The sequence below is a fragment of the Lepidochelys kempii genome, chromosome 1, assembly GCF_965140265.1.
Source record: "Lepidochelys kempii isolate rLepKem1 chromosome 1, rLepKem1.hap2, whole genome shotgun sequence".
Taxonomy (NCBI): domain Eukaryota; kingdom Metazoa; phylum Chordata; order Testudines; family Cheloniidae; genus Lepidochelys; species Lepidochelys kempii.
Genome location: NC_133256.1, coordinates 124,245,728 through 124,265,796, shown reverse-complemented (window position 1 = coordinate 124,265,796; position 20,069 = coordinate 124,245,728). Strand labels below are relative to the sequence as shown.

Genomic DNA, 20,069 nt, shown 5'->3' with positions numbered 1-20,069 from the left:
GGCCCTGTGGATTGCAGTGTTTTCCTGTGATCTTCTAGGCACCTAAAAGTTAGGTGCTGTGACACTCATCACGACACCTAAGTCACTTTTGTGGATCCAGGCTTTATATAGCACCTGTCATCCAAGAAACTCTGGGCACATTACGGACATCAATATTAACTCCAGTAAAATTAATGACATAACATTGGGGTAATAGTGAAGCCAGTGAGAGCACGATCAGCCCCATTAATTCAACTAACCATAAAGCACTATTGTGCTCTGCCTATGACTCTTGAATGAATATTATAGTTAAGATAAACATGTAATTTTTCACTCTGAGAAGAAATGGGGAAATTTTAGAAGGGCGATAGAATCACTTGTTGATCTGTAGGGGATTTATATGCATAATTTATTTGAGCATGAAGGGGAATACTGAGGAACGGTTTTCACTTTAACATTAGGAAACTTTATGTCCTTCACTTAGCTTTCAAAAGAAGGAAACTTTGGCTTGTATAACTCTGCATACTGTCTAAAACACATTTGCAAGAGAATGGAACAACTATTACTGAGTGGGTTGTTGTGCTTTCAGCACATTAGCACTGTTATTTTTATGAATCCTTGGGGTCTACTTTTTGGTGGGCTAGCCCAAGCAGGCATAAAAGGTCAAAAAGCAAGAAGAGCTTTTGTTAAAACCCCTTCTCTCTCCTCCCTTTCCACATTCTCTGCCTCCCATGTGCTATTGCTTGCACCTCTAGGAGTATGTCTACAGAGTGCACAGGAGTGAGCCTCCCAGCCTGGGTTGGCAGAGCTCATGCTCCAAAAAATAGCTGTGCAGACAGCACTTTGAAGTTGCGCCTAGGGCTAGAGCTTGGGCTCTGAAGCCTTGGGAGGGGAGGATGCATGCTCAGAGCGCTGTGCTGGCTGTGTAGACATGCCTTAGAAGGTAATGCATTAACAAACTTGAGGGAATTCAGAGAAGAGCAACAAAAACAACAAAGGGGCTGGAAGAACCCACTCCGTTTTCTCAGTTGGTGTAGATGGGCTAGTTATTGCAATCTGTTTCTAAGGTGCTTCTCACCTTTGTACTTTATATATGAGTAGTCGTGAGCACAAAAATGCCATTGACTTCAGTGGGAATTACATAAATGTAAGAGTGGCAGCCCCTAAGATTATGGAGCCGTGGTCATCCCTGTTATTACTTTAGAGTGTTCAGTGGCAATGCACGTGCCCTGAATTGCTCAGATGTAGAAAGATGGAAGCAGCACATGACTGTCCTGGAGATCTGTGTACCAAACACCACGGGGGGGACATGGCCGGAGGGCAGTCAGCCATTGGGTCCCATGACTGCAGTTGGTATCCTGTTGACTGCCCAACTAAAAAACTGCAACATTAATGGTAAAACATAGCAACTTCCCCTAGTAACAGGACTTTTACCAGATATAGGACCCATATGTAATCGACCAACATTCAGAGAAAATACAGTGCCAGCAACATGGCCCTAACTTAGGCTTCACACTGGGAGGGGTGACAAACAAAAGGAGAAGCTATGGCATGATAAGGGCTATAACAGTGAAAGATCCCTTGGGGAAAACAGCAATTATATAGCCTGGGAGGATCACATAAGAGGAGCAGAGTGAGCACACACCACTTGTCTGTAGGAATAAGGTGGGGGAGCATTGTCCAAAATCATAGTGAGGGACATTAGCATCGCAGAGCATGCACTCTTCCAAGTGCACTCTACCAAGTGGTATCACCTTGAAATCCCTGTGTGGGTCTAGCTCTCACAGCAACACTTCTCCAATATACACGTTTACCTATTTCCAGTAGGGCAGTGACTTCAACAGGGTTGTACACATGTCACTGAGAGATTATCACACATTCTGTTGAAATAACAAATGGGCACCAGAGTTACGATGACCACTGTTTGGTCTATTTTTCTTTACCTCTGCTGTCTGTGTTTCTCTCTAACCTGTCCCTACTGCTTAGATCTCGTCTCCTTTCTTTTCTGTACATTTATCTTTCTTCTTTTTTTTCTTTTTAGGTATCCACTCATTCTTTTCAGTCCTTTTAATTCTGCCATTTTTCCTCTTCTTTTATGTGCTCTTTTTTCTTTTTCTTCTGCTGTTGCATTTTTCATCACTTTCTCCTCCATTTTTGTGCCACCCTGCTTTCTCCAGGATTGGTCAGAATATTGCCTCCGAAGTGCTCCCCTTGTAAGAGAGTGCAGAAGGTGAATATTCTCATACATTTCTCTTAGAGGTCTTTTTCCCTCACCCATAGGGATTCTGACTAGGAATAGACAGATTCCTTCTGCATGTGCCAAAGCTCTTATGGAAGGAGCCTGATCAATTTTCCTTTCCAGCAGCAAAGAGTTAGATACAGAAGAAAATTAACTAGTCCAGGTCACTTTATATCTCACCAAGCTCATGGGATCCTGCACAGGGGCTGTAGTAATTTTACTTTGTAGCCTGTTCGGGGGGGGGAGAGTTGGCATATCCTGATGATTGACCAAACAGTAGAATAATTTTTAATTCATGTGTGAGCCAGATGTATACATTGATTGGACACATTTGGCTCATACGCCAGGAGTTTGCCTTGAGGAAAATAAAGAGGAGGCATTTTTGGATTATGTAAAGCAGTCAGTCTCACAGGTAAACTGTGAGTGAATGGTAAGAAATATGTGCTGGACAATTACTAACAGTTGGACAAAAAGCATGTCTTTTACGTACTTTGTTAAATTTTCTTTTTAGTTTTATGTACAGCATTTTCATTACAGAACCAAGAGATGTATCTTTACAAAAATGGATAAAACTGGTTAAAAATATGGAGAGAGAGAGAGAGTAAAAGTGATCAATGTTAGGCAGATAAAACCCTTTTTGGGACTCCAATTTTGTTTCGACTGGTTTTCACATGCAACTATTCTAGTGTGCCTTGGATCTGCAAGAAACAAATCATGTTTTATTTGACTGATTTATATTCAAATAGGAGGCTCAGTGCTTCCCCCATTGCAGGCAGTGGCAAAACAGTTATGGGCTTCGAGCAAAGCTGGATCGGGCCTATACTCAGAACTCAGATAGATGCTTCTCTTTGATTTTATACACTGATTGTGGTATATAACTGAAAACTATTTTTTCCGGATGCTTAATATTCTCTTGTTTTCATGTCAGAATAAATTCTGGGCTAAAGGCAACTGTTCTATTCTCATGACTCAGATACAGTTCTTGCAGCAACCTGTGAAATATTCTAGAGAATACATAGAAGAAGGGAAAGCCTGTGAAAGACCTAAACACAGGCTAATATAACGAAGGGCCCAATCCTGACAAAAGTTATGTGCATGCTTACCTTTTGCATGTAAGTAATCCACTGGGGCAGATACTCAGCTGGTGTAAACTGTCCTAGACACATAGTTTCGATGGAGCTGTCACTATTTACACAACCTGAGGATCTGTCCCATTAACTTCACTGGGATTACTCACATGCTTAAAGTTTAGCACATGTGAACATCTTTGCAGGATCAGGGCCTAATTGCTAAAATGCCTCATAAAACTTTAGGGAGACAAGCTGGGTGAGGAAATATCTTTTACTGGACCAAATTCTGGTGAGAGAGTTACGTTTTCCAGCTTACGCAGAGCTCTTCTTCAAGTGTGGGAAACTAATTCAGAGTGTTACCTGTGTAACCTCAAAAGTTTGTCTCTCACCCACCTTGTCTCTGGAATATCCTGGCACCAACATGTCTACAACAACGCTGCATACATAAAAACCTTGTTTCTCAGTCAGATTACAACAGCTGTGTTTTAAAAACAAAGAGCTAAACCATGTGATTGTAGTACAGTAAATTGTCACACACGAAACAAAAAAAACGTGAATTTTCCTGAATTTGTTTTTTTGTTGACACATGCCAGCCTTTAAGAAGGATATATACATAGTTGTCAATGAAGTATAGTTCTATACAAATTAATACAGTGTCTCATTCCAACAATTATAGCAACTGTATCACTGAATATGTAAATATAAACCTTCACTGGGATCCAGGGTTAAATACAGGTGGTAAGTATGAAACAGGTCTGCCGATGCTCATTTTTAGTTAGAAACAAGGCCTTAAAGCTTTTACTATTATTAATAAACTGAAACCTGTCTTAAAAGCTCCCTCGAGGAACTGGAAACAATTGGCTATTTAACAGAAATAATCCTCTAATAACTAGAGTAGAATTTTAGTTGTGTTTGTGGATACATTGGAGAGAACTCTTAAGAAGGTAGGTTCCCTAATAAAGGTTGTCTCTTTGTTATTATTATCCTTGTACCACTTAAAGGTCCCAACCCAACTGTGTTGAACTCTGTATAAACACGATGAAAAGATGGTCCTAGCCCTGAGGAATCTAATGTATAGATTTCACTGTAATAAAAATAATAGTAAACCAAAGTGTGTCCACTCAATGGGGATCATACACAGGCCCTTCCGCTCACAGGTCTCTACCACTAGATCTAAAAAAGCTCTCTTTTATAGGTGAGATAGTAGGAAGTTGTAAAGTCACTGGGACCAACAACTGGGGCGTGGGGAGACCTAATTATATACATAGTAGGTCACTGTATTACATATTCTCCCAAGCATCCAAAGTTCACAGGAGTTCAAGTCCTACCCATCAGGGCATTTTGTAATAAACTATCGTTGCATACACAGCCAGCAAAGTCATCAGTGGAGACTGAACCTGGAGCCGTCAGCACTAAACATGCTGACAGACTCCATCATGTCTTAAACTGAACAGCAACAGCAACATAATGCCATATCCTTAATGCACAGAAAAGAGAAAAAGAAAGCAAATGTCTTTTACATGTGAGTTTTCTATTGTGGAGATAAACTTTTAAAGTGCATGTACAGGTCTGACTGGATTCTTCAGTGGGCTGAATAGGTGAGAAAATGCTTGGCCAGAGTTTCACAGAACAGTGAGAGAGAAAATATAACCTGTGCATTTAAACTGGGAAAAGTACACATTAGAACACTAATTATAATCTACAGAGTAAATATACAATTGTGGGCAGGATTTTTCCTGAATTTTGAGGAGTTTGTAAAAATATCTCCTTATATTAGCAACAGGCAGCCTCAGTGTACAAACTGTCACTTGTTTCCTCGCCGAGGCAGGTCAGGTCATAAAGGAAATGAGCAACTGTACATCTTCCTCTTAGTTTCACCACAATCACATGATGCAATCACTAGTGCTAGGGAGCAATCACAGACCGGAAGCCATAGTCTGTTGATCTCTGGTATAGACAGTACTCAAAAGATTTAATACAAATGGAAACCAGTTAATATATTAATTAAACTTAGCACTGAGACAGTGCACTGTCAAAGCACTGTCTAATCATTAACGAATTAATTCTTATAACAACTCTTTGGGATGGTTAATTCAGTAACATTCTAAGTCTCTACTGGGGTTCCTTCTGGAGCAGCGTAGTTCTGCATTTCCACTACCCTCTGTACAGGGCACAAATGAGCCCCTGGGGACTGGTTCCCCACTGCCATGCACTCTGTGTGATCATTTGGGAGCACTAGACAGGGACTTAGGAATGCTGCCCTGTGGGCTGACCTTGGGCAAGTTGCTGTCACTCTAGGTGCCTCATTTCTGTAAAAAAGGGATAATGACAACTACTTCCTTTGTAAACCAGTTTGAGATCTACAGATGAAAAACACATATAAAAGTTAGATTTTAGTATTTAGACCAGAGTGGAAAGTAAGTGTAAAATGCTGCCATTGTTCTTGGTAGTGTTTTAAATCCACTTTGCACGATGTAAATAACTATACAAGTTTTGACTACACTAAGACAACAATGACTATACTTGTCTATATTTCAAGTTGAGCCAATTTAACTCAGGACTTGTCCATATGAGAAAGTTGGACCGGTTTAACCTAAGATGTGACCTGAAACCAATTTAGTTAAACAGGTGCAAACTGCTGTGTGAACATTCTGATTTGGGCTTGGGTGGCTGTTTTCAGTTTAGCTTAAATTTTAGGTTTAAGATAAACTGAAATAAGCCACTCCTGAAGTAAGAGCATTGTGCTTCTTTCACTGGTTTAACTAAATCCATTTAAAAGCCTATCTTAGGGTTTGTTTACATAGTGCAATGCACACTGCGGGGTGTGTGATTTCTAAAGCGCACTAATGTGTTGCACACTAACTGGTCCATGTAGACCCTGCTGATGTGCACTATAAGTTCCCTAGTGTGCCTTAATGTAGTGCTGTTTGAAACACTAGGGAACTCTGGCCCTTAGTGTAGACAAGGCTCATTTTTAAGACCAACTTGATTAGACTTGTTCTGAGCAGATTTAATTGACATGATGTATAAGATGGCGGTGGCCATAGGAACCTTTTATAGATTAGGGCTCTCAATGTTGCTAACACCAGTAGAGCTACCAGCATTTCTGACTCAGTGGTAGCAAAGGTAGAAATTTTAAAAAATGTTCCCTTAGTATTGACAAGAACTCTGTGCAAATGTGTTCTGTGAAAACAGACTCATGAAGCATGGTAAGAAATCCAGGAAAGAGACAGGAAACGAAAAGCTATCTGTTTACAGTTAATAACACTCCTTAGCTAGTCTAACAGATTAACACAGCATTGCTTGTTTTTTTCCCCTCCTTCTACATGGGTAGATTTCACACCTAAGACTTTTTGGTTGGCTTGTGCAAATGTGGTCTTCTACAGTTTCTCACACTGGAGAAAATAAGATAAATCAGCACCCTGTGATAACTAAAATGCTCTTTATTTGATGGAAATAAAGTTCTCTTGCAAATGTGGGTGGTTGTGCTTGAACTGGTGTATTCTCTGAGCTCAATCTTTTACAGGTCTCAGGCTCTGAGGTTTGGAATATGAGGGAGATGGTGACACTTATACATATGTTTTCACTGAAAAAAAACAGTTGTGTTTTCACCTAAAGATAATTTGAGGTAACTAACTCAATGTAGAATCCTAGTAGAGACAAGGCACCGGTAGTTTTATCTTGACTTAGCTAGTTGAGGTCAACCCTATAGCCTCACCCATAGCTTACCCTAATTAGCTACCTCAAGGTAGAAACTATAGTGCCTTGTCCATCTCCACTAGGATTTTACATTGAGAATGTAATGAAAAATAAGAACTATGGTTTTGTTTTCATTCTTCAAAGGCCAAAACATAGTAAGTAAGAAATGATGTAACTATTTAGTGTTAAATTTTCAGAAGTGCAAATCTGAATCCACAGGCATGTGCACAGAAGACAGAATTGGCAGGTGCCCATAATTCTGGGGTTTTTTTAAAGGAAGGGAGGTAAAAATTGGTGAAAATTAAGAGCTATACCTGTATGATAATATAACCACAAGCTTAGTGAGCAAAAATTGTGCCTTGATTGTTGCAGAGACATTTTCAAAAATACCCCAGGCATTAGGAAACAGCATAAGGCAGATGGCAGCAGAGGTCCCAATATAAAGCAGCACGATTAGTTCAGAAAAGGCTTGGGCCCAGATACACAGACTGAGGCATTGTGATGCTGAGAATAACAGTGCATAACTTTTAGGTGCCTAGAAAATCACAGGAACACATTATATACAGTGCATGGGGAGAGATAGGAGCTTTAGAACGTGATCCACAAAATCCAGCATGCTAGGCAGGGAGCCAGCTAAGCTAGCTAATGGGAGATGCCAATGACAGGGGTATGCACTAAGCCCTGTGGCTCTCCCCAAGGCACCCCTCTCTAGTTAGTGATCCATGAACAGGAACCCACTGCCCTCCTGGAGTCAGGTAGCTTAGGCACCTAAGTAGTTTCTTGCAGAAGTGAGTTTGGTGCCTGTCTCGCTCCACATAAAACACCTGGAGAAGTAGAAGGTGATGCCCACCTAATAACTTTTAGCCCAGTGGTCAGAGCACTCATCTGGGATATGGGACACCCAGGTTCAATTCCTTTTACGGCTAATGGGAAGAAGGGAGCTGAACAGGGTCTCAGGAGAGGGCTCTAACCACTGAGCGGATAGTCAGATGTGGGGCTCCCTCAGTCCCTCCTGTTGAAGCTGTTCCAGTGTGGATAAATAATGAAAGGGTCATTGAAGGAGGGGCACTGGACCCTGGGTCTCCCATGTGGGTGCCTGAACCACCAGGGTACCACATCATTGTCACTCTCTTCCTCTCTGTTTCCGGCCTCATAACTATTTAAATATTTATCCACTTCTACAGTGGAACAGTCTCCCACAGCCCAGGCACCACCTTCTGCTGCTATCAGATTTTGCATGGGACCCAATCCAGTAGGTGGCCTCTGAGCACAACTACCGGGTCAGGCCCTGCATGCGAGTTAGGTAGGTGGACGCCTGTCTACCTCAACACATATGTATTTTTGTGGATTGGGGCCTCAGTGACTATCCTGTGAAGGCAGGGCCCGCAAATATCACTGCCAGATGTGCGGCAAAGAGGGAAAGAAAAGGCACACAGCTCGAGAAGGGCAAAGAAATAAAAGGTGGTTATAGAAAAGGAGGAATCCTCTGAAAGAATCACTTTTCAGATTCAGCTGTCCAGCCAAGCTGTCAGTTAAGCCCCAACATAAATAAGTCCCATCACGTGCCTCTGAGAGCTGCCTTAACTGGGCCTATGTTCTCTCAGCTGTCATAACATGTGGGGAAAAACAGAGGATACATAAATTGGTAATGAAAACTTTAACAGACGAAAACAGTAATACATTTGTAGAACAAGAAACAATTTACAATCCTGTTTTCTTCTTCCCTGTTTAAATTTAAACAGGAAAAACCGAATGGCAAATTAAAAGGATGAGACAACAGAAAAGGAAACAATAATTGGATGTTCAGTCCTCTCTCTCAGATCAGGTCCATCATTTGAGAGCTGCCACAGAAGATCTGACAGACAAAAACAGAAGACAAGACTTTAGAAAAAAGTACATTACAATAATGCAAACCCACTAACTAAGTAAAAAGAACAGGAGTACTTGTGGCACCTTAAAGACTAACAAATTTATTAGAGCATAAGCTATCGTGGGCTACAGCCCACTTCATCGGATGCATAGAATGGAACATATAGTAAGAAGATATATATATACATACAGAGAAGGTGGAAGTTGCCATACAAACTGTAAGAGGCTAATTAGTTAAGATGAGCTATTACTAGCAGGAGAAAAAAATTTTGTAGTGATAATCAAGATGGCCCATGTAGACAGTTGACAAGAAGGTGTGAGGCTACTTAACTTAGGGAAATAGATTCAATATGTGTAATGACCCAGCCACTCCCAGTCTCTATTCAAACCCAAGTTAATGGTATCTAGTTTGCATATTAATTCAAGATCAACAGTTTCTCATTGGAGTCTGTTTCTGAAGCTTTTCTGTTGCAAAATTGCCACCCTTAAATCTTTTACTGAGTGACCAGAGAGGTTGAAGTGTTCTCCTACCAGTTTTTGAATGTTATGATTTCTGACGTCAGATTTGTGTTCATTTATTCTTTTGCATAGAGACTGTCCAGTTTGGCCAATGTACATGGCAGAGGGGCATTACTGGCACATGATGGCATATATCACATTGGTAGATGTGCAGGTGAACGAGCCCCTGATGACGTGGCGTGATAAGGTCCTATGATGGTGTCACTTGAATAAATATGTGGCATGGGGCTTTGTTGCAAGGATAGGTTCCTGGGTTAGTGTTTTTGCTGTGTGTTGTGTGGTTGCTGGAGAGTATTTGCTTCAGGTTGGGGGGCTGTCTGTAAGCGAGGACTGGTCTGTCTCCCAAGATCTGTGAGAGTGAGGGATCATTTTTCAGGATAGGTTGTAAATCTTTGATGATGCGCTGGAGAGGTTTTAGTTGGGGGCTGAAGGTGACAGCTAAGGCGTTCTGTTATTTTCTTTGTTGGGCTTGTCCTGTAGTAGGTGACTTCTGGGTACTCTTCTGGCTCTGTCAATCTGTTCTTTCACTTCAGCAGGTGGATACTGTAGTTTTAAGAATGCTTGATAGAGATCTTGTAGGTGTTTGTCTCTGTCTGAGGGGTTGGAGCAAATGTGGTTGTATCTTAGAGCTTGGCTGTAGACAACGGATCGTGTGGTGTGTCCTGGATGGAAGCTGGAGGCATGTAGGTAAGTATAGTGGTCAGTAGGTTTCTGGTATGGGGTGGTGTTTATGTGACCATCGCTTATTAGCACAGTAGTGTCAGGAAATGGACTGCTTGTATAGATTGGTCCAGGCTGAGGTTGATGGTGGCATGGAAATTGTTGAAATCATGGTGGAATTCCTCAAGGGCTTCTGTTCCATGGGTCCAGATGATGAAGATGTCATCAATGTAGCGCAAGTAGAGTAGGGGCATTAGGGGACGAGAGCTAAGGAAGCGTTGTTCTAAGTCAGCCATAAAAATGTTGGCATACTGCGGGGCCATGCAAGTACCCAGAGCTGTGCCGCTGATTTGAAGGTATACATTGTCCCCAAATGTGAAATAGTTATGGGTGAGGACAAAGTCACAAAGGTCAGCCACCAGGTTTGCCAGGACATTATTGGGGATACTGTTCCTGACGGCTTGTAGTCCATCTTTGTGTGGAATGTTGGTGTAGAGGGCTTCTACATCCATAGTGGCCAGGAGGGTGTTTTCTGGAAGATCACAGGTAGACTGTAGTTTCCTCAGGAAGTCAGTGGTGTCTCGAAGATAGCTGGGAGTGCTGGTACCGTAGGGCCTGAGGAGAGAGTCCACATAGCTGGACAATCCTGCTGTTAGGGTGCCAATGCCTGAGATGATGGGGCGTCCAGGATTTCCAGGTTTATGGATCTTGGGTAGCAAATAGAATACCCCTGGTCGGGGTTCTAGACATGTGTCTGCACAGATCTGTTCCTGTGCTTTTTCAGGGAGTTTCTTGAGCAGATGGTGTAGTTTCTTTTGGTAATCCTCAGTGGGATCAGAGGATAATGGCCTGTAGAATGTGGAGTTAGAGAGCTTCCTAGCAGCCTCTTGTTCATATTCCAACTTATTCATGATGACAACAGCACCTCCTTTGTCAGCCTTTTTGATTATGATGTCAGAGTTGTTCCTGAAGCTGTTGATGGCGTTGTGTTCAGCATGGCTGAGGTTATTGGCCAAGTGATGCTGCTTTTCCACAATTTCAGCCCGTGCACACCAACGGAAGCACTCTATGTAGAAGTCCAGTCTGCTGTCTCGACCTTCAGGAGGAGTCTATCTAGAATCCTTCTTTTTGTAGTGTTGGTAGGGAGGTCTCTGTGGATTAGTATGTTGTTCAGAGGTGTGTTGGAAATATTCTTTGAGTCAGAGACGTCGAAAGAAGCATTCTAGGTCACCACAGAACTGTATTATGTTTGTGGGCCTGGAGACAAAAGGGACAAAAGGAGAGGCCCCGATTCTTCTGCTGGGGTAAGAGTATAGCTGGAAAGATTAACAATATTGTTAGGTGGGTTAAGGGAACTACTGTTGTGGTTCCTTGTGGCATGTAGTAGTTTAGAAAGTTTAGTGTCCTTTTTCCTTTGTAGAGAAGCAAAGTTTGTGTTGTAAATGGCTTGTCTAGTTTTTGTTAAATCTATCTATGAGGAAGTTTGAGTGGAAGGTTGTTTTTTTATAAGACTATCCAATTTTGAGAGCTCATTCTTAATCTTTCCCTGTTTGCTGTGTAAGATGCTGATCAGGTGGTTTTGCAGTTTCTTTGAGCGTGTATGGCACAATCTCTCAGCATAGTCTGTGTGATATGTAGATTGTAATGGATTTTTTACCTTTAGGCCTTTCGGTATGATGTCCATCTGTTTGCATTTGGAATTAAGATGATGTCTGTCTGTATCTGTACGAGTTTTTTCATGAAGTTTTTTCATGAAGCCATCACCTCATTTTGTGGCTATCCCAGATTACGGGAGAAAAAGCTTAGATTCAAGGTCTCTATGGTAGTTTTCTCTGGCTAAATCATTGCTGCAAATATAGTGTGTTGTCACATTGAGATAGCTATCTTAATGTAAAATGCTAGTGTAAACAAGGGCACATGTTATTTTATTTCTATAGCTAGACTAGGGCAATGCTAGGCCCCTCACTTAGGTGGTATAGCTCCGTATAGTGATGAAAATAATCAAAGTAAAAGATACAATGCCTTGTCTCCACTAGGATTTTACATCAAGCTAGCTATCTCCATGTGAAAACACACCGTTGTTTTTTTCAGTGGAGACAGAGCTTTAGTAACTTTGCAATAACCAAACCCTGGGGTAATAAACATCTCTGCCTCTGAGTTTATTTACAATGAATAACTAAGTCTGCATCCCCAAAGTTTATATTTAATAGAATGAGGTTATTACAACCAGGGAGCACTCACCAGTTATTAATTTGGGCCCCGTTGCAGTAAAGCACACACTTAATTTTAAGCATATGCTTATGTCCATCCTTATTCAACAAAGCACATAAGCCCATTCTTTAGTTTAATGGGACGTAAGCATGTATTTAGTGCTTTACTGAATCAGGACCTAAAAGCAGGCCATACTATATTTCAGGAAGAGAAACTGAGATGTGACAATGAGGTTCTTTTCTTCTCTTTTTCTCCTTTGAAAACCCCTTGCTCTACCTAGCTATCTATCGGGTATTTCTAACTCCTCTTGCAGTATGGTATCTATCCCTGCAACTACTCCATCTTCCTCACACACAATCAGAAAAGGAAATTCGTTCACTTGGAATACTGTGCCTCATTCATCAAATGCCCTGTCACCAACCTAGTGATCCAGAGGTTTCATGTAGAATTAAATCCTCAGCTGAATATTTACCAACTGTGTGGTTTTCATTATGTTTTGTCCTTGTTTGCTTATTTTTAGGCAACCAGCCCATCTTCCAGGGATGGAACAATGTCCTCAATACATATGCAACCAATAAAAAGTCTTCTGTGTTGCTTAACGTTTAAGCTTTTCATTTAGTTCGATGTATTTATTTTATCAGGCTGTTATAAATGTCTTATAGAATAAGAGTAAATTGAAAGGCATTCTACTACCTGATCTCAAGATTTCACTTTCCTTTGATGATCAGTCAGAGATATTACAGGAAAAGTAAAGAATATCTTGTGCTCTCTTGTTATAAGAAAAACAGGGTTTCTCGAATACTCCAGTGCTCTCGGATTATCTCCAACTCAGAGGCATATGATGTGAGACAGACCTGTAAGGATACCTAGCAGCAAGTTGCCAGGTTTCACTACAGAGGAAATGTGGATTCCTTGGGAGTGAGGGAGAGATGGTGCCAGAATTTGTCAGTGTGAAATCTTATTAGTTTTGGATAGGCTTAGACTGAAGCATCCAATCCAAACCTGAACTCAAAAACTTTGTAGATTCACCCAAGACTGAGTATTTATTGTGCAGTTGATAGATTTCCACTCCATACGGCTAAATGCAGTGCCTTGCATAATGACAGGTTGCCGTGTTAGTCTGTATGCGCAAAAAGAAAAGGAGTACTTGTGGCACCTTAGAGACTAACCAATTTATTTGAGCATCCGATGAAGTGAGCTGTAGCTCACGAAAGCTTATGCTCAAATAAATTGGTTAGTCTCTAAGGTGCCACAATTACTCCTTTTCTTTTTGCGCATACAGACTAACACGGCTGTAACTCTGAAACCAGTATTTATTGTGTCAGTCATAATTTTCACATGTGCACTTGGTGATGTATTATTAACTGGAAGAGAACAAATGTGTGAGAGGAAAACCATCTCTTCTATTTAGCACTTTCATATGAGAAAGTAGACATTTCTTTTGGTGTTACCCTACTGTGAGAAAAAGCCCACAGTCCCATCTTCTTTCTATATTTCCCATTTGGGTAAGGGTATTGCTGTTATTGTGTGATTTACATTTGGCTGCCAATTGGAGGGGGGGTGGGGAATTACAGATCCTGTCACCAGATCTAACATGCAGGTGGTCGTCTTTACTGGCACGCCAGAAGAAAAATCTGATTTTACTTAAGCTACAAAGAGCTATGGTATTGGGATGTGGCTGACCAGAGACAAGTATGATCAGAAGAAATCCCTTCTATGCTACAACTTCAGGGTGCTTATGAAGACTCAGGCAGCATCTTAACATCAGAAGTTAACTGAAATAAATCAACCCATATAACCCTCCATAAAAGTCCATATTAAGACAAGAGGAAGCTTAACTGCTTAAAACACCTGTCTTTTGATATCTGACAACCCAGAAATTGAGAGGAATGGCAATGAGACTTTTTTCAGAGTAACAGCCGTGTTAGTCTGTATTCGCAAAAAGAAAAGGAGTACTTGTGGCACCTTAGAGACTAACCAATTTATTTGAGCATGAGCTTTCGTGAGCTACAGCTGTGAGACTTTTGTTCCCTTTTCTCTTCCACATTTGAAAACCCCTTAGTCAGATGATCTGTCTAATTAGTGATCCTTTCTAATGCACCTGTCACCAAGGTACAAGCACAACCATAACATTTTCACATGAACATTTTTGTGGCTCAACTATGTGTAAAGTTTAAAATTTCAAATAGTTCTGGGACAAATTCTCCCCATTCAACCCATGCAATTCCACTAATTTCAATTGGGTTGGAAGGATATAACTGAAAGAAAAGTCTTCAGCGGTAAGAAAAATATGCAGCGAATAAACCCAACTCTAACCCTAATCCTAATCTGGTTTTAAACACAAAAATTACTACAATTATTTTTTAACTTCACATATTAAATTTAAGTTAAACAACAGGTGACAGAAAAGACTGTGGTAGGTAGGAGGTCATGAAAATTGTACAGAAAAGCATGAAAATATACATACCAAACAAAACCAGGCACAATATAGGGACAATTAAACTAGATCAACCCACTTCAGGCAACTGCCATTGAATGTATCTATGTTAAGAAAAGTAATCAAAGAGGAAGGATAGTCTGCTGGTTAGGGAAATTGCCAAAGACTCGAGAAACCTGGGTTTAGCTGCCAGATTTATCAAAGATTTCTGGTGTGGCCTTGGGCAAGTCATTTAGTTTCTCTGTGCCTCAATTCCCTTTCTGAAAGATGGGGATAGAAAAGCTGCATGTGTTATGCAGAGGACAGAGTAGATGATCATGATGCTCCCTTCTAGATTTAAAGCCGATGAGAAAGCTGATCAGACTTGTGCGCATTTTCCTCTGGTTTCAGTCATTCTTGTCATCTGTTCTTCCAGTGCCTACTTATGTCATATGCCACTGTGGCCTTGATCCAGTAGGCGCTTAAGCACAGTGCCATTAGCTTATACTCACATGCTTTAAGTTACACATCCGTATAAAGATTTGCTGGATCAGAGCCTACAATAAATGTTTTCCTGTAAAAGCCATGGACAGCCGGAGTGGGGAGAGAGACTTCTGCACGTGCTGCACTTCTTCAACAGTTTTGTGTCAGGAAGTGACTTGGCAATTCCCTCTTAAAAACAGAGGGCCAGTTTCACTCCTGGTGTAACTCCACTGGCAAGAATGAAATTCAGCTGTGATGAATTTGCCCCCAAGGGTTTTGTGCAATTGTGATCATGGGATGCAGTTATTTCTTGGCATGTGTTAATTTCTTTTCATGTGAACTGAATATTAGACCTCATCTCTGGATTCTTGTAGAGTCTAAACTGCCTTGTTCTGTGTCTCAGATTGCTTAGCGTGACTCAAAACTACTGTGGCTAGAAACCCCGAAAGGACAAATAGCAATAACTGATGTTATCTGTTTGCTACAGACCCTTATTAGTATCAAATCTTTTTTAGTACATTTGAATTATCTTAGGTTAAAAGTATTCCAAGGCTGCTAACTCTAAAAAAAAATTGGGAATTTAAGGCTATACAGGGCTCATACTCTCAGCCCCCTTCCTCCTGTCTTTGTAGCCCCTCATCACGCCTTGTCTGATTTTAGCTCATAAAGTCTTTGGGGCAACAGTCATATATTTTAGTCTATTTTGGCAGACGTCTAGAAAGTTTTGGGGCACTATGAGAAATAACTAATAATTAATAAAACAGTCATCAATAGTTGCCACCAGCTGGATGTAGCGGGTCCTACAGGCCTCTCTACACTACTATCAGTCCCCGCCACTGCCAGCTGCATTAGCCTTGGCCTCATTCTGGGCCACAGTTATGTCCACCATAGAGCTCTTCCACTGTTGTGTGCAGTGTTGTTGTAGCCGTGTGAGTCCCAGGATATAAGAGAGACAAGGTGAGTGAGGTAATATCTTTTATTAGACCAACTTCTGTTGGTGAGAGAGACAAGCTTACACAGAGCTTTTCTTCAGGTCTGGGAAATATATTGAGTGTTTTCCAGACCTGAAGAAGAGCTCTGTGTGGCTCGAAAACTTGTCTCTCTCACCAGCAGAAGTTGGTCCAATAAAAGATATCACTTCACCTACCTTGTCTCATCACAGAGATAACTTTTGGTCTGTCATTTCCCTTTCTCTTCTTTGGCTGCAATGCATTCACACCTTTGACACCACACTGTTGTTGGACAAACATAGGAATATAAAGTGGGAATGGTAAAGGACAACCAGAATTTGGGAGTGAAATCCTGGCCTCACTGAAGTTAATGGCAGTTTTGCCATGACTTCAATAGGGCTAGGATTTCACACTAAATATTTCCCAGAGCGATGTAATGACAGTTCAGTTCAAAACTAACTTGAAATGTGAACATAAATAATGCTATTGTTTTACTTTTAATTAACAGGGAAAATGTATTGTTAACTATTGTTTTGACATATCTCTTCTCTTTATATTTGCCCTTTAGATTTTAACTGAACTCTCATGATATGATCCAGAAGGCTTTTAAGAATCAACAATGTCGTTTTCCATAATGCCTACAAATACATCCCAACTGGATGATGAAACAATGGCCATGCTTCAGAACAGAGCTATTGCAATCACCCTCCCAGCTGTGTACTCCTTGGTGGCCCTCATCAGCATCCCTGGGAATCTGTTCTCCCTTTGGGTGCTCTGCTGCCATATCAAACCCAAGACACCCTCAGTTATCTTCATGATTAACCTTAGCATCACAGACCTCACACTGGCTTGCTGCTTTCCCTTCCAGATTGTCTATCACATCAAGAACAACAACTGGATCTTTGGTAAGAGCCTTTGCAGCTTAGTCACAGTGATGTTCTACTCAAACATGTATTCTTCCATACTCACCATGACCTGCATTAGCATAGAGCGGTTCTTGGGAGTGGTGTATCCAATGAAGTTAGTCAAGTGGAGAAGAAAGAGATATGCACTTGCTGCCTGCTTGGGCATGTGGGCCGTTTTGCTATTGGCCCTATACCCACTGGCAAGCACAGATCTGACCTATGAAGTAAAACCACTAGGGATCATAACTTGTTTCGATGTGCTCAAATGGGACATGCTGCCCAATGTTATAGCATGGGCAACCTTTCTTCTGACGCTGTTTGTTCTTTTCTTCCTGATCCCATTCATAGTGACAGTAGCCTGCTACATTGGCACTATTCGGAAGCTCATTCAGACCTCTAGCAGATCCGGTAGCAGGCAGAAGACTAGGTCTATTTACCTGGCTGCAATTGTCCTCTTGGTATTCATCACTTGCTTCGCCCCTAATAACTTTATTCTACTTGTGCACATGATCAGCCGTCTCTTTTTCCACAAGAGTTTATACCCTGCTTACAAGCTCACCCTATGCCTCAGTTGCCTGAACATCTGTATAGATCCATTCATTTACTATTTTGCATCCAAAGAATTTTATCAGAAATTCATGCATGTAATAGGTCATAAGGTACTGCTCACTGACAGTCTGGAGACCAGAAGGGAAAGCTTATTCTCTGGCAGGACAATGTCGGCCAGGTCAATGTCAAGTGGGCCTATGGAAGGGTTAGATGGAGTTAAGGTATGTTTGCAAAGGCAAGAAAGTGTTTTTTAACTACAGACTTCAAATCAGATGTGGGAAGGTGATAGCAAGTTCTCAGTGGAGAAAGAAAGGGATTTTTTGTAAACCATTTTCTGAAAAAACCATCAATGCCCATAGCAACAATAGTCCAACCAATTGAACAGCAAGTATCTCACACATGTCTAAAATCAATAACCACTTACTGGGAAGGAAAAGAGAAGGAGTAAGATGAACCAAAATTATCAAAGGAAGAAAGTGATCCAGTCCAAGTCCAGTGACAAAACTGACAAACAAGGATGAAGACAGAATTAATTCTACTGAACACTTCTGAATATGATTGGAAAGCAAGGACAAACCAAAAATACTTTCAGATTCCGAGATCTCAGTGCTTAGCCAAATACTCATGGATCTCACTTATTATACTAAAGGAAAATAATGTTCAAGTGGGTTTGGGAGCAGGGAGTTGCCTTTGTAAATAATATGTTAATTGTTTATAGAGGCATGAGTTTCTCTTTTGTGTTGTTGCAGAAAAAGAATGAATATATCTTGCCATTTTATCATGAATACATTATGTGTAGCCACTATGAACTCATCACAACACTTATATATCACTTGCTTGATTTATACACAGCCTAACCTAACCACATTAACCTTCAAAGAGGTTAGCTTGGTTAATAGTTATTTATTTCAATTTCGTCTATCGAAATATCTCGTAAAATGAAGTAAAAAAGAAAGACCAACGTCAGTACCCTAAACCACATCAATGCCCCAGCTGCTGAGTGGGTTACATCATTGTTAGAGCTATACATTTCTAAGGAGGGAGGTGAAATTCAGGTGGCTTACATGGCAATTTTCTCACAATGACCCACTACACTAATACTGCTGAGCTGGCATTCACTTAACTTAGTTTATTTGTTTGTTTTACAATGGGCCAAACTCTATGGTCCTGCATTGAATACAGTTCCCATTGCAGTCAATGGGACTATTGCTTTATGTAGTTTATGGACAGTATTTTTGCTTTCCTCTAGGAGCTAGTTCAGATAATGGTTCAGAGTCTCATCTGGTGTAAAGGGGAGTAATCCCATTTATCTCAATTGCATTACGCCAATATAACAAGCTGAAGATTTGTCTCCTAAATCTTGGCATTACCTCATTTGCTTTTGATACTTTACATATCTGGACTACAGGTTTTACAGACAGACAGACAGAAAGGCAGGCACTGGGCAGTTGAAATTTACCAACCTTCCTGCAGCTAGCTCATGTATTATTAGTGCAGTGGCATGTTCAGACCCTCAGTATCCTGTCCCAATGTATTGCATCATACCATGCTTCTCCTCATATCCCAGCAATTGAATGGTTGCTTAGAAATACAATAAAACAGCATCTACATTTTTCTTTTTAATCTCAAAACACTTTTTTTCCTATTTTTTTATTTGAAATTCTGCATAATTTCAACACTCATTAAAATGAGGAGCTAATGACACTTGTTAGAGCCAAGCAAGAGTTTGGCCCTCACCACTGGGCCAAAAACCTCAACAATACTTCTAATATCCTAGAGCTTGATCTAACTCTCAGTGAACTCAGCAGGAAACTTACCACTGACATTGATATGACATCGGATCAGGCCTCAAGAAATTGGCCAGCCTGGAGGAGTGACGGCCAGCTATGTGAACTGTGTGGTAGCTCCGTAACATGGACAAAAATATTTAAAAGGTACTAGATTAGACCACAAAAATTTATCTGCCTTTTCATCTAAAGTATGATTCAAACTCAGCAATCCAAATGTTATTAGTTCCATACATTAGCCTTGTGCACCATCTACCTTCTAGCCTGTGCTTTGTTACAGTCACTGGATAACCAAAAAATATGTTTGAGAATTTATAAGGATTTTTCCTACCTATTATCCTCCCTGTCAAATAGTCAAGTACTGATGGAGATTACAACCAAGATGAAAAGCAATGCATATTAGTGATTTATGGTGGAACCTCAGAGTTAGGAAAACCTTGGGAATGGAAGTTGTTTGTAACTCTGAAATGTTTGTAACTGTAAACAAAACATTATGGTTGTTCTTTCAAAAGTTTACAACTGAACACTGACTTAATACAGTTTTGAAACTTTACTATGCAGAAGAAATAAGCTGCTTTTAACCATCTTAATTTAAATGAAACAAGCATAGAAAGAGTTTTCTTACCTTGTCAAATCTTTTTTTTAAACTTTCCCTTTATCTTTTTAGTAGTTTATGTTTAACACAGTACTGTACTCTATTTGTTTGGGGGGGGGGGTTTGTTTTTTGTTTGGT

General features: G+C 40.7%; 1 protein-coding gene across 7 annotated transcripts in view; it reads left to right on the top strand.

Moving 5' to 3' along the window:
• The window catches only part of LOC140914930 (P2Y purinoceptor 8-like), a 41,449-nt gene extending 23,353 nt beyond the window's left edge, over nucleotides 1-18,096 (top strand). For all 7 annotated transcript variants that reach the window (XM_073354047.1, XM_073354041.1, XM_073354034.1 and 4 more), the window contains one exon: nucleotides 16,664-18,096. In XM_073354047.1, coding sequence (XP_073210148.1) covers nucleotides 16,715-17,803 — 1,089 coding nt within the window. In that variant the 5' untranslated portion in view covers nucleotides 16,664-16,714 and the 3' untranslated portion in view covers nucleotides 17,804-18,096. The remainder of the gene's footprint in view (nucleotides 1-16,663) is intronic.
• The last annotated feature ends 1,973 nt before the right edge of the window (nucleotides 18,097-20,069 follow it).